This window comes from Ursus arctos, unplaced genomic scaffold (genome assembly GCF_023065955.2).
Source record: "Ursus arctos isolate Adak ecotype North America unplaced genomic scaffold, UrsArc2.0 scaffold_25, whole genome shotgun sequence".
Classification (NCBI taxonomy): domain Eukaryota; kingdom Metazoa; phylum Chordata; class Mammalia; order Carnivora; family Ursidae; genus Ursus; species Ursus arctos.
The window spans coordinates 11,788,860-11,802,280 of NW_026622930.1; the positions used below are offsets into that span (position 1 = coordinate 11,788,860).

Below are 13,421 nucleotides of genomic sequence, written 5' to 3' on the forward strand. Positions count from 1 at the left end.
GGAAAGGGCATGGAGAGAGATCTGATGGGCCAAGATTCCTCCTGCCTCGCAGTCTGTCTGTCTTGTGCACACCCCAAGGGTGTGCTGGCGGGAGCCTCCTGCCCTCTGGGCATCATTAGCCACACGTGCCTGAGGATAAACCAAGACAAATGTCAGTGTGCTTGGGTTTTCTTTATTACTCATATTTAAAACAGAAGATTGAGACTAGGGGGGAAAAGTATGCTATTCTATTAATAGTGTTACTGGTAAATTTCGAATACTGGTTCCTTTAAAAATCCTTCTAAACATTTTTTTTTAAAGCTATGGCTTCTCAGCTATTTGTAAGTTTTGTTTAATTTTCAACATATGTGTGTATGATGTGAAATAATTTGAAATTTACCTAAAAGCAGAAGTAATTCACAGAACTCCTTTATACCCTTTGCCCAAATTCCCCAATTGTTGGCATTTCTGAGGGATTTGAGAATAACTTGCAGACATGATCTCCCATCACATCTCGGTACTTAAGTGTGTATTTTTTACATACAAGGACACCGTCCTACATATTTTACATCATAACCATCGTGTTTTTTAAGTTTTAAAATGTGGATTTTTCTGACATTGTTTTTCCATGTGAAAGAAAAATACAGGGAAAATTTATTTTAACGCAGTAAATGGTCCTGAAACTTGATCACGCATCTTAAAAAGTTATATTCTTTCATTCATCAAGTATTTGGTGAATGCCTGCTATGTGACAGGCACTGTTTTAGGCACTTGGGAAACAAGATAAAGTTTGTGCTCTTGTTAGCTGACTCTCGGAAGAGGGAGACACAGAATATCAGATGGTGATAAATTGATGCCGGAAATTGAAAGGGAGCTGCGATGAGATAGTGAGACTGCCTGGAGGCTGTGACAGGTGGCTGGTCAGGAAAGTTCTCTCCCAAGATATGCTAAGCTCAGAGCTGAATGACAAGGAGGAGCCGCCTGTCATGGAAACATCATGTTAATTTGCATGGTAATTGGGATGCTTTATATTCTGGAAGATGCTTATTTTTAGTGATTTCTAACAGTGTTAAGGACCTGTAAACCACACATTTGCATAAGAATAGCTACGGGGAGTGCTTGTGTTTATGTGTTATTTCCTGGTGAAGATCTTTACCTATTAATTTGTCTGATAATTCAGATCTTACATCTAGGTTTCCTAGGATCAGCACTGTGATACTCTTAAGTAACATAAATCAGACTGATTGCTCTGTCATTCTTTTGTGGAGCTCGTGACAGTGACTCTTGTTCTGTGGAACCTTCTGTTTTCCATGTGAATGCTTTTTCTCATGGCGTATGTATTCTTGGGTTTGTTGTTTTAATGTCCATTCACTGTGACTGTTTCAGGCAGCAGCAGCAGCAGCAGGATCCTCCGGGCCATCTTTCACATCCATGTGAGAGGCCTGCCACAAGTTCAGGAGCACCGGGCAGTGATCCAGGTATGCTTCTCTGACCGTGCTCTGACACAGGCTCCCTATGATTTTGGCTTTATGGGCTTTTTTTCTCTCCTCTTTAATTATACTGAAACTCCTGTATGAATTCGAATCTATTAAATATCCTTAGATTAAGAAGCAGGCAGACTAGAGCACTCAGTGAATACGTTGCTTTAAAATTATAAACAACACTTGCAACTTTACGGTAATTAATACAATCTCCAAAAATTCCTCAGAGATAATGGATATTAGTAGGTGGAAGATGAACACATTTTACCACCTGGAAAACTAAAGCGCCCAAGTGTCATCTAAATAATAGGAAATCTAGAATTATTTATCAGGCCTTGGTTTAATAGGTACTGAACTTTGGCCAATTATTGGTGGTACCAGTTGAGTAGGAAAACAACTGTATGTGACGAATGCCTTATAAGCAGAACATGTCAAAAACTCTCAAGACTGAAAGAAGAAAATTCAAATGGGCGAAGGATTTGAACAGATACTTCTCCAAACATATGGTTGACAAATAAGCACATGAAAATATGGTTAATATTAATAATCATTAGGGAAATGCCAATTAAAAATACAAAGAGATACCATTACATACCTTATAAGAATGGCTTAATAAAAAATAAAATTGACAGTACCAAATGCTGGCTAAGATCAGAGCAACTAGACACCCATACCTCGTTAGTAGGAATATAAAATGGTACAGCAACTTTGGAAAACGGTTTAGTATTTTCTTATAAACTTAAATGTACACTTAACCATGTGATTCAGTAGCCCTGCTCCTAGGTATGTAACCAAGAAAAAAAGAAAACGTAAGTTCACAGAAAAACTTGTTTATGAATGCTTATATTTGCTTATTCGTAACTGTCAAAAACTAGAAGTTACCTAACTGTTGTCCTTCAGCAGTGAGTAGATGTACAAACCGTGGTACTTGGCAACAATGGACGACTATGTAACAATAAAAAGGAATGAGCTGGTGTTTGTTCCTATTCCTCCTGCTGTTTATAGCTAACAACCTTGGACATTTATATCAAACAAATGTGAGAAAAATCTGAAAGGTAGAGAGAGGGCAGGCCGTGTAGGAGGCTCAAGGACCAGAGGAGACATAGTGGTGTGTAGCCTGGATTTTCTTTTTGTCTCACATATTCTGGACTTGGTGCTGAAAAAGCCACGGCAGAGATGAAATAAAGCCTGTTCTATGTAGTCAAATGGGACTACCTAGCAAGTAAACACCTTTAGATAGTACTCTATTCCAGCCAAACAGGATGAGGCAAATAACCTGGCCTTACTGTCACCCCACCCCATGGGCACAGGACAAGTAGGAGTGTAGACTGGTACCCCACCTGGCAGGAACAAGGTGTACCTCCTGCTTCCCCTGGCCAGGGTGGTGTCAGAGAAAGCCAGGTGGGGAGCTGGGACTTTCATTCCCTCCAGGAGACAATGAGGGGCTCTTTCTCATGGTGTCCGTGGTCACAGGGAGCCTATATTTCCACCCACCAATACAATATGGAGGCGTCCCTCTGGCTTCCTGCCTAGGTGATTGCAAAATAGGCCCAGTGGAGAATCAGGAGTTACTGATTTGAGGCAGTAATAAGGCCACACCCTGAATGTCAGTGAGAGGCAGTAAGGAGGCAGTCCTACCCCTTCCTGTCAGGGAGATGGCAGTGCAGGACAGTGGGGAGCTGGATCTCCCCGTGTGCACAGCAGTAATGACCACACACACGCTCCCCCTCTCTGGATGTGGCAGGGCAACACCCCTTTATCCCGCTGGGGCTGAGTCGGAAGAAGCCTGCTAAAAGAGAGGGTGTAAGTAAGACTCACAGTCTTGTAACACGCAACACCGCAGATGTTCAGGATTTGATCAGAAGTGTTACCATGCCAACAGCCAGGGAAAATTCAACTTGATTGAGAAAAGACAGTTCATAGACACCATCACCAAAATGACACTGATATCAGAATTAATCTCACAAGGATTTTTAAAGCAGCCATCATAAAAACGCTACAGTGAGCAATTTTGAACATGCTTAAAACAAATGAAGAAATAGAAAGCTCCAAGAAGGAAATAGAAGATATAAAGATGAACTAAATGGAAATTTTAGAACTGAAAAATAACAATACCACGGACTTGACAATAGACGTTACCCATTCTGAGTAACAGAGAGAATTAGACTGGGAAACATTAACAAAGCCTTGACACCTGTGGGACTATAGTAGACGATCTAATGTGCCATGGGAATCCCAGGAGATGAGAAGGAGAGTGGGGCTGAAAAAATATTTGAAGACATAATGGCTAGAAATTGCCAGCTTTGGCAAAAGATCTAAAACTACAGAATTGGGGCACCTGGGTTGCTCAGTAGGTTAAGCGTCCAACTCTTGATTTTAGCTCAGGTCATGATCTCAGGGTTGTGAGATCAAGCCCCATGTTGGCCTAGGCACTTCTCGTGGAGCCTGCTTAAGATTCTCTCTCTCTCTCCCTCTCCTTCTGCCCCTCCCCCCCCAAAAATAAGTAAAACTACAGAATTAAGAAGCTGAGTGAACCTCTAACAGTTAAACCCAAAGAAATTTATGCCAAAACATCATAGTCTAGCTTCTGAAACCTGAACAAAAGAGGAAAATCTTGAAACCAGCTAGAAACATCTTGCCTATAGCAATTTGTATGACAGCACCTTTCTCATCTGAAATCATGGAGATCAGCAGGAAGTGGCACATTTTTTTTTAAATTTATTTATTTTAGAGCGAGAGAGAAAGCCCGCATGCATGCACGAGCAGGCGGAGGAGCAGAGGGAAAGACAGAATCTTCAAGCAGATTATCCACTGAACACAGAGCCTGATGTAGGGCTCAGTCTCATAACCCTGAGATCATGCCCTGCGCCAGAATCAAGAGTCAGATGCTTAACCAACTGAGCGACCCAGATGCCCTTCGTTATTCAAGTGCTGGAAAGAAAAAACACCCCAGGGGCACCTGGGTGGCTTAGTCGGTTAAGCATCTGCCTTCGGCTCAGGTCATGATCCCAGAGTCCTGGGATCCAGCCCCACGTTGGGCTCCCTACTTGGTGGGAGTCTACTTCTCTCTCTCCCTCTTCCTGTTGCTGGTGCTCCCCCCCCCCAGATAAGTAAAGTATTAAAAAAAAAAAAAAAAGGAAAAGAAAACCCGGAATTCCCTGTGAAAATTTCCTTCAGGAATGAAGAGAAAAATTAAGAGAATTTCTCACGGGTAGACCCATCCTAAAACAATGGCTAAAGGAAGTTTTCTTTTCTTTTTTTTTTTTTTTTTAAAGATTTTATTTATTTATGTGATAGAGAGACAGCCAGCGAGAGAGGGAACACAGCAGGGGAGTGGGAGAGGAAGAAGCAGGCTCCCAGTGGAGGAGCCCAATGTGGGACTCGATCCCGGAACGCCGGGATCACGCCCTGAGCCGAAGGCAGACGCTTAACGACTGTGCTACCCAGGCGCCCCTAAAGGAAGTTTTCTAAACAGAAATAAGAGAATTAATCTGGGAACATCAGAAAGAAAAAAAGAGGGATCGAGCCCCACATCAGGCTCCTCCGCTGGGAGACTGCTTCTTCCTCTCCCACTCCCCCTGCTTGTTCCCTCTCTCGCTGGCTATCTCTGTCAAATAAATAAATAAAATCTTTTAAAAAAAGAAAAAGAAAAAAAGAATAGTAGAAAGAGTAAAAATATGGGTAAACAGTAGATATTCCTCTCCTTTTGAGTTTTCTAAATTATGTTTGATGATTGAAGCAAGAATTAGAATATCGATTTTGGTTTTAGTGTATATAGAAAATATTTAAGGCAATTATATCATAAATGGGAGAGTAAAGAGAGGTGAAGTTTCTATGTTTCATTTCAGCTGTTACAGCCATTCTGGAAGATAATTTGTCAATTTCTTTAAAAACTGTACTTGAACTAACCATACAGCCCAGCAGTTACACTCCTGGACATTTATCCCAGAGAAATGAAAACTTACCTGTCCGTGCAAAAACCTGTACACAAATGTTCATAGCAGCTTTATTTCTCATAATCAAAATCTGGAAACAACCAAGATGTCCTACAGGAAGGTGAACAATTAAACAAATGGTAGTACATCTGTGGAATACTACTCAGGACTAAAAAGAAACCAGCTATTGATACATGCAACAATTTGGTTGAGTCTCAAGGGCATTATGCTGAGTGCAGGAAAGATCTTACAGTGTGATTATATTTGTGTAACATTCTAAAAATGACAAATTTGGGGGCACCTGGGTGGCTCAGTTGGGTAAGCGTCTGCCTTCAGCTCAGGTCATGATCCCAGGGTCCTGGGATCGAGCCCCACATTGGGCTCTCTGCTCATTGGGCAGTCTCCTTCTCCCTCTGCATCTCCCCCTCCTTGTGCTCTCCCTCTCTCTTTCTCTGTCAAATACATTAATAAAATCTTTTTAAAAATTAAAATAAAAATGACAAACTTGTAGAGACGGAGAACAAATTTGTGGCTGCCTGCAGTGAGGGAAGGTGGGTGCAGACAAGTGGGTGTGAATCAAAAGGGACAGCAGGAAAGAGGTCTTTTGGTACTTGAACAGTTCTCCGTCCTGATTGTGGTGCCGGTGGTTACATGAATCTACACGTGTGACGAAGTAGCACAAAACTACATACAACTTTGTACCAATGTCAATATTCAAGTTTTGGGGTAGGCTACCTAGGATTTAACTGTTGGGTGAAATTGAGCTGAAGTGTACACAGGACCCTTCTGAACTATCTTTGCAACTTCCTCTAAATAAATTATTCAAAACAAAATTTAAGTAACATACATATATACAGAACTAAGTTAAATCTTCTTTCACTTGGCATAATGCATTTGTTTTGAAATATAGAATAAATGTATTATGGGGATTGACCACAAAGGGGCAGCATGTGCAAATTGGGGGGGGGGGGAGTGGAGCAGTTCCATATCTGGGTGGTGACGGTAGTTACACAGCTCTATGTATTTGTCAAAATTTATAAAGCTGTAGAGGGGTGCATGTTACTTTATGTAAGCATTAAAAATCAAAAAAGGAAGCTGTAGTAGTCAAACATACATTTTCTAAGAGCTTACCTTTTGATGACCTTGAGAATTTTCCAGAAATGGCTAAGAGAGATGCTTGTTTTCTTTCCCACAGGAGATGCTATGAGTGAAGAAGACATGCTTCAGGCAGCCGTGACCTTGTCTTTAGAAACTGTTAGAAATAATTTCAAAACAGAAGGGAAAAAATAATACCTTTTACAAATCATTTAGATATTCGTACTTTCCAACACTATTATTCTGTGTGGTGACAGCATAGAGGGTCCATTTTAGTGATGTGTCAAAGAAACAATGTTCAACAGAGGAGATTTGCAACAAAAAGATGAAAAAGTGGAAAAATGCATCAGTAGTAGGACCAAATAATGATCCTCCAGACACTAGCCAAAGAGGCAGTTAGCAATTAAAGAAATTTAAAGTAGTTTTCTAAATGTTCCTTTTTCTTTTTGAGTGTGCAATATCTAACATGTCTAAAATTAGGGCATTTTTCTTGGATCTTTTTGCAGACCAACTAATTAGCTCTTGCCACAGAACTTTTTCCATACCTGTTCTTCTCATCCTTTCAGTTCAGGTCGTTTGACTCACTTTCTGTCATCTCGTAGTTGCTTTTCTTTCTCATTAACCAAGTTAACCTTTTAGGACAGTGTCTCTTTTCTGTGTTGATAGTAGTAACGGTTCCAGAAGGGTTCGCTGCCTTCCCTCCAATTATGTAGTGTGCCCTTGGATGTTTTCTCATGTTATTTCTCTGATCACAATTTCTTTGCTACTTGGTCTTCCTTACTTTTCTATAGCTCTTTTGAAAGATGATAATCTTTCTTGAGGTTTCGCTTTTTAAGCCCTCTAAGATGGGATCATTAGTTCATGATTCTGGTGCATTCCGAAACTCTGAAATCAACTCTGCACAAGTATTTGAGAATAAATGAGAATTTTTTTTTAATGTGTGAACACATCCTTTTCCAGATGTTTTATGAATGTCTTCTCAATTATGTTAGACCATCACAGCTCTGCTGTGACCTTTTCTCCTGCACCTTGATATTTCCTTTTCTCCAGTTGAGAAAAATAGGAGAAGCACAAGCAAGTTTCCTTCTGTGTCAGACTTAACAAATAATACCCACCATGAATGTATGGGAGACAGAATTTGGCTTTCGATTTAGCGACAGCTTCATCTTACTCTCTCTTGTGACCAGAGCTCTCTCTTTACGGTGGAGTCACAGAACGTCGATGTCTGCTTCTGCCGCATGTTTTGTAGTAGGTATCGCTTGCCAGAGATGATGATCTGGAACATGAAAATAATCTACTAACAAAAGTACCTTTACATTTATACTGTGATTTGACACATCATGTTTAAGTAGCTTAAGAATTACAGAAGTCACACAGTACTTAATGGGTCTGTAAATAAGAAAGCCTTTAGTTTTGATAAACATTCTTTGATTGGAATGCACAGAGAGTTTCTTGCTAGGTCAATACAGTGGTTTGATTTTGGTGAAAATTAGCTATATCTCTATGAAATAGACATTTCGGATTCTGTCCCCAGTCCCTCATTCTTCATCCGCTTTGAAGCCCTTTGGAATGTTGAATTGTTCATAAGCTAAAAGTTAGGAAATTTCAGCCAACAACATAGAAAATTAAAGTATGATATGTTGGCCATGACTATTGTATGGCTGTATACATTTTATCAGGGAAATTTTTTTGACCTAGGATTTATTGCCGAGTTGAAAAGAGATGAAGAAATGCCTTTTATGATTATGAAATAGATTTTTTTTTGGATAGAGACAGATTTTTTTAGTCATTATTTTGTGCCAAATAAAGTTTTCTGAGATTTCCCTTGCAAAAGTAGACCATTTTACTTTAAAATCTAAAGTTTTTTAAGAATTGAAAATGTTTCAGAAGTTATAAGACTTTAGAATCGCAAGGGACATTGGAGTTTAGTACTTCTCCCTCAAGATTTGTAAACCAAAATATTTTAAGATTGAACACTTCTGTAGTTATCCCTAATATACTTGTCCTATTTTCCATGGATATTAGCTTTTACCTTATCCCATTGAAAAATTAGGTTGAACTTTTCATACACTTGAATGGATGAGTTACCTAATATAAAAATGAGAAAAGAAATATGCATTTGAAAGTTTTAACCTTAGAGCTTATAAAGTTCTTAGATTACACGCCTTTATTAAAGCACTTAAGGAAATATAGCATGTTGACCTTCATTTAGGGATTTTTTTTTTAACAGCAGAGCTAAGCACACACTGGATACATTTGAATGTGTTTATTTAGTTTCTTACGAATGTTGCATTTGGCAGGCAGATCCAGAATGACTAGGGAACTGCCAACTTGTTTGGATTGGCAAACTTAATCTAAACTTAATTTAGATTCCATTCCATTCCTTAATTCATTGGCCAGTATGAAGAAATGCCAATGCTCATAACTACAGTATCAGAGAACTTAGTTATATACAAAGGTACAGTTCACACATCAGAAACTGTTATTTACAGTAAACAACCTGCAAGAAAGTCAGAAACAATGAAATTCACAATAACTGTCCTGCTAAGAACTCTATATAAAGATTTCCATTCTGTTTTACCAATTGGAAACACCTTATTAATGTTTAATATTTAAACTATCGGTATCATTTTTCTAATGTATAAATTGTATTACCAGGATAAAATACATACAGTGGTGATGCTAGTGTCTAAACAAGTTTTGGAAACACCACTTTCATATTTTGAGATGTCATGGATATAATAAGTAGTTATTTATGTTTTAAAAATTCACAGTAGTTAAAAAAATAACAGTAGTTAACCTCTGTTCTAGAACCATCAAAAACATTTTTTACAGTAATTCACATACAAATATTTCAGTAATATAAATTGTTCGAAAAGATTGCTGCAGGTAAACTATATTTTAACTTTTAAGATCTTGGTCAAATAATTTGCAATTCACAGAATATCTAAGGAGGTGCTTGTTTTTCTTTAACACTTGATTTTTCTTAATTAAGACTTTATTCATGCCAAAGTCGATAAGGAAAAAAGTTCAACACTGGTTGAAGGTCATTATAGGTACAACTACCAATAGTCTTTTTTCATTTAATATTAAGTTGAATAAAGTAATTTTACTCCTGTCAGAGCCTCAATCACATTTTTAATGTCTGCATGTTTGATACTCTTTTTAAATAGTATCATGCTTGTGCCAAGATTTATTACATGTCTTAAAATTGGCCTACTGGACCCATGCAAATTTAAAGAAGATTGAGTCAATACATAAGCAAAATATAGTGATAGAAATTAAAATATCTCCATTTGAAATAAATCTTGATGTTTTTAAATTCTCAAGAGGACTCAATAATTAATATTGATGACTTCCTATTAAAAATTTTATCTGCAACTGGAGAGCCCAATGACCACTACTCTAAAGCAGTTTGTTGTATCTGGGCCCTAACAAGTATGGAGATACTAAATATGTGATCTTAATTAAGAAAAACCAGATTGGATCAACTAATCATTTCAGCAGTGTCAGTAATTTTTCATATTTTCAAAAGAAAACCTTTCCTTTATTCCTGGTCCCTTTATGAACCAGCATCTTTTGCTAAAGAGATGAACTGGCTTGTATTTTTTAAAGTCTTACATTGGCAAAAATATTTTGTTCCATTTTACTTTCATGAATGAAAAGATTATTGACATGGTTAATTCTTGAATTTTGATTTTTTTTTTAATTTGAAGAAAATCTTTGCATTTTTTCCCCAAAATGTTCTGGCATTTTAAGAATTAATGCTAGTAACATAATTTCTAAATTTACAGGAATTGGCATGTTTAATCAACAGTAGTGTCTCAGTAAATATTTTAAGACTATGGATTCATAGACAAGGAATGGGAAGCAATAGTGAAATATATGTGAAAATTCCTGATTCATTTAGGAAGCACTTCACCTGTTTCTTGTATAGTTTAAATAAGGTTAATGTCTCCAGGAACTTTTAAAAAAAATTTTTTAAAGAGAAAAATGTACACTTGAATGTGAAAAATTATCTAATTTCTACAACACTGGACTACTAGAAATAACTTTGTAAAAATTACTGTTCTGTATAAACTATTTGAAATTCAAGTACAAAACACACCTGAAAAAGCATTGTCTTTTGGCCATGACACCAGTGCACTGTGGCAGTGCCATTTGCTCAGGACCCAACTCCGCAGCCCTCTGTGTGTGCCCCCTCGAAGTTCTGTTGCGGCAACTACACACAGACCTTCCTGTCTGGTCCTTAGAAAAGCCGGGCTTCCAAAGCACTGTTGAACACTGAGGATTCTATTGTTAATGTGGATGTTCGATGAGTTGTATTTTAAATATCAAAGATTATTAAATAAAGATAATGTTTGCTTTTTTTATTTCTGTTTTTATTTGTATTGACGGTTAATTCCTAGCCTTGCTACGCAAAGGATGGTAGGAAGACCAGCAGCCTCTGCACCACCTGAGAGCTCAGAAATGCGGAGCTTCAGGCCACACCTCCTGGCTCAGGACCTGCGTTTTTAACCAGACCCCCAGGGAATTCACATGCAGATGCAAGTTTGAGAGGCTGTTTTATGGTCTGTGGTGTGGTGAATAAAATGGGCGGGGGCACTGATGCTCCATTCCAGCTCTCTGCTGCCCAAGGGCCCATTATTACTGGAACCTCTCATCTTTTCCAAGTGACGCTAAGTCCGAATTTTTACTAGAAATCTGATTTTTAAATGGTTGCTCCATTGTTTTTTAACCCTGAGAGCCAAACAAAACATGTTGGTAACAATTTTTAAGAGTGCTGTTTTTTCCTCATCCAACTCTGGACACCAGAATCCAACTGTAGTGATTGGAATCCGCTTGGACTGATCGAGGATTCTAGAATCCTCAAATCATGATGAGGGTTGTATATCCATTTTATCCTTAATTAGGGTTGGCACAAATATTGAAATATATATTCAAATTGATTACATGAATATTTTTAGCAAAACCTCATAGCTTAATGCTTAGAAGGACCATTTCATTGAATTTGGATGCCACCAAATGGCTCTGATCTCATCAACACCTACTTGTGGGCCCCATGAAATATAAGTTGATTCAAAGGCCCATTTTATATGTTTGCTAAAAACTTTATCTTTTCTAAAAGGGAATTTGAAGGTTGTCTTTATCCTGAGGATTTGCATGTTTGAGGACGCTTTATTTTGTATCTGTGTCACCAAATGCTCGAAAGTTCATTTTTTAAGTATTTTGGGTCAGGCTGACCTCTTCTCTTGACGTTTCCCCTTTGTACACTGTGGTCCTAGGAGGCCTCCTTGCGGGTCTTCAAAGAAGCCGGGCTCCTTCCCACCCCCAGGTTCTCCCTAACCCCCTTACCATCACTCTTTTGATATCCCTGCCCCTGAAGTTTTTTGGCCATCCCCTGCTGGGAGGACTCTTTCAACTGGACTACCACCCTTTGTTGTGACCTGTGCTCCCCCACCATTGTTCCAGTTCTTTCTATGTCTGGAACCACAGCCACCCTCTGTCTCAGGCTGCTAGAGAGAAACAGTTCCTGTGGTAGTCATTCACTCATTCAACAAAACATTTGAGCGCTCCCATGTGCCTGGCATGGTTCTGGGTCCTTGGAAACAGAGTCATGAATGAGATACTGTGCTCTCATGGTCCTTGCATTCTGGCTAGCTGTTACGCAGAGGAAATCTTTTATGAACGTAACTTCATAACATGTAAAGAACTGTGCTTGTTCTGCGAGATATGAAGACAAGCAGGGTGATGTGATGGAGTGTGATCGAGAGGGAGAGCCGCTTTGTCCTGATCTCAAAAAAGGCCTCTGCACAGGCACCTGGGTGGCTCAGCCATTAAGCGTCTGCCTTCGGCTCAGGTCATGATCCCAGGGTTCTGGGATGGAGCCCTGCATTGGGCTCCCCACTCCGCGGGAAACCTGCTTCTCCCTCTTCCACTCCCCCTGCTTGTGTTCCCTCTCTTGCTGTGTCTCTCTCTTTCAAATAAATAAAATCTTCAAAAAAAGAAAAGAGAAAGAAAGAAAGAAAGAAAGAAAGAAAGAAAGAAAGAAAGAAAGAAAGAAAGAAAGAAAGAAAGAAAGAAAAGAAAGGCGGGCCTCTGCAGAGGTGACACTCGGACACCTGAAAAATCAGCAGCAGCCATGCAAAGTGAAGGGCATGATGCCTGCCTGAGGAAACAGCAAGCACAGCAGCGCTGAGGTGAGGGGTGGCCGCTTGTGTCAGAGGAACAGAGAGAAGCCTGAAGAGGCTAGCAGGTAGTGAAGAAAGATGGAGTTAGATGTAGGCAATTTAGGTAAGCTTTTACAGATACAGATGAGTTTGTATTGTATCTTTTTGCCATTATACCAAGCCATCTGCTTCCATTTTCTAAAATACTCCCCCACTTCTTCCTAGAAAATTCCCAAGACTTCTTTTTAAAAATCTTTTTTTTTTTTAAGGATTGATTTATTTATTTGAGAGAGGGAGTGAGAGAGCGTGCGTGCTCGTGAGTGTGTGATGGTAAGCAGGGGGAGGAGCAGAGGGAGAGGGAGAGAGAGAATCTCAAGCAGACTCCCGGCTGAGCTTGGAGCCCGACTCTGGGCTCAATCCCACGACCCTGAGATCATGACCTGAGCCGAAATCAAGACTCAGACACTTAACTGGCTGAACCACCCAGGCGCCCCCGGAAAAATAATCTTTTAAAAGATAGATTAGGGGCGCCTGGGTGGCACAGTGGTTAAGCGTCTGCCTTCGGCTCAGGGCGTGATCCTGGCGTTATGGGATCGAGCCCCATATCAGGCTCTTCTGCTATGAGCCTGCTTCTTCCTCTCCGACTCCCCCTGCTTGTGTTCCCTCTCTCACTGGCTGTCTCTATCTCTGTCCAATAAATAAATAAAATCTTAAAAAAAATAAAAGATAGATTAATTACAGCTACTAAAGAGCATGCCAGT

The 13,421-nt window shown here is 39.4% G+C and overlaps 1 protein-coding gene across 4 annotated transcripts in view; it reads left to right on the forward strand.

Moving 5' to 3' along the window:
* ATXN3 (ataxin 3) overlaps positions 1-10,863 on the forward strand; it is a 36,650-nt gene extending 25,787 nt beyond the window's left edge. For all 4 annotated transcript variants that reach the window (XM_048220183.2, XM_057318676.1, XM_048220186.2 and 1 more), the window contains 2 exons: positions 1,366-1,457; positions 6,591-10,863. In XM_048220183.2, the coding sequence (XP_048076140.1) occupies positions 1,366-1,457; positions 6,591-6,685 (187 nt within the window). In that variant the 3' untranslated portion in view covers positions 6,686-10,863. The remainder of the gene's footprint in view (positions 1-1,365; positions 1,458-6,590) is intronic.
* Positions 10,864-13,421: the final 2,558 nt, after the last annotated feature.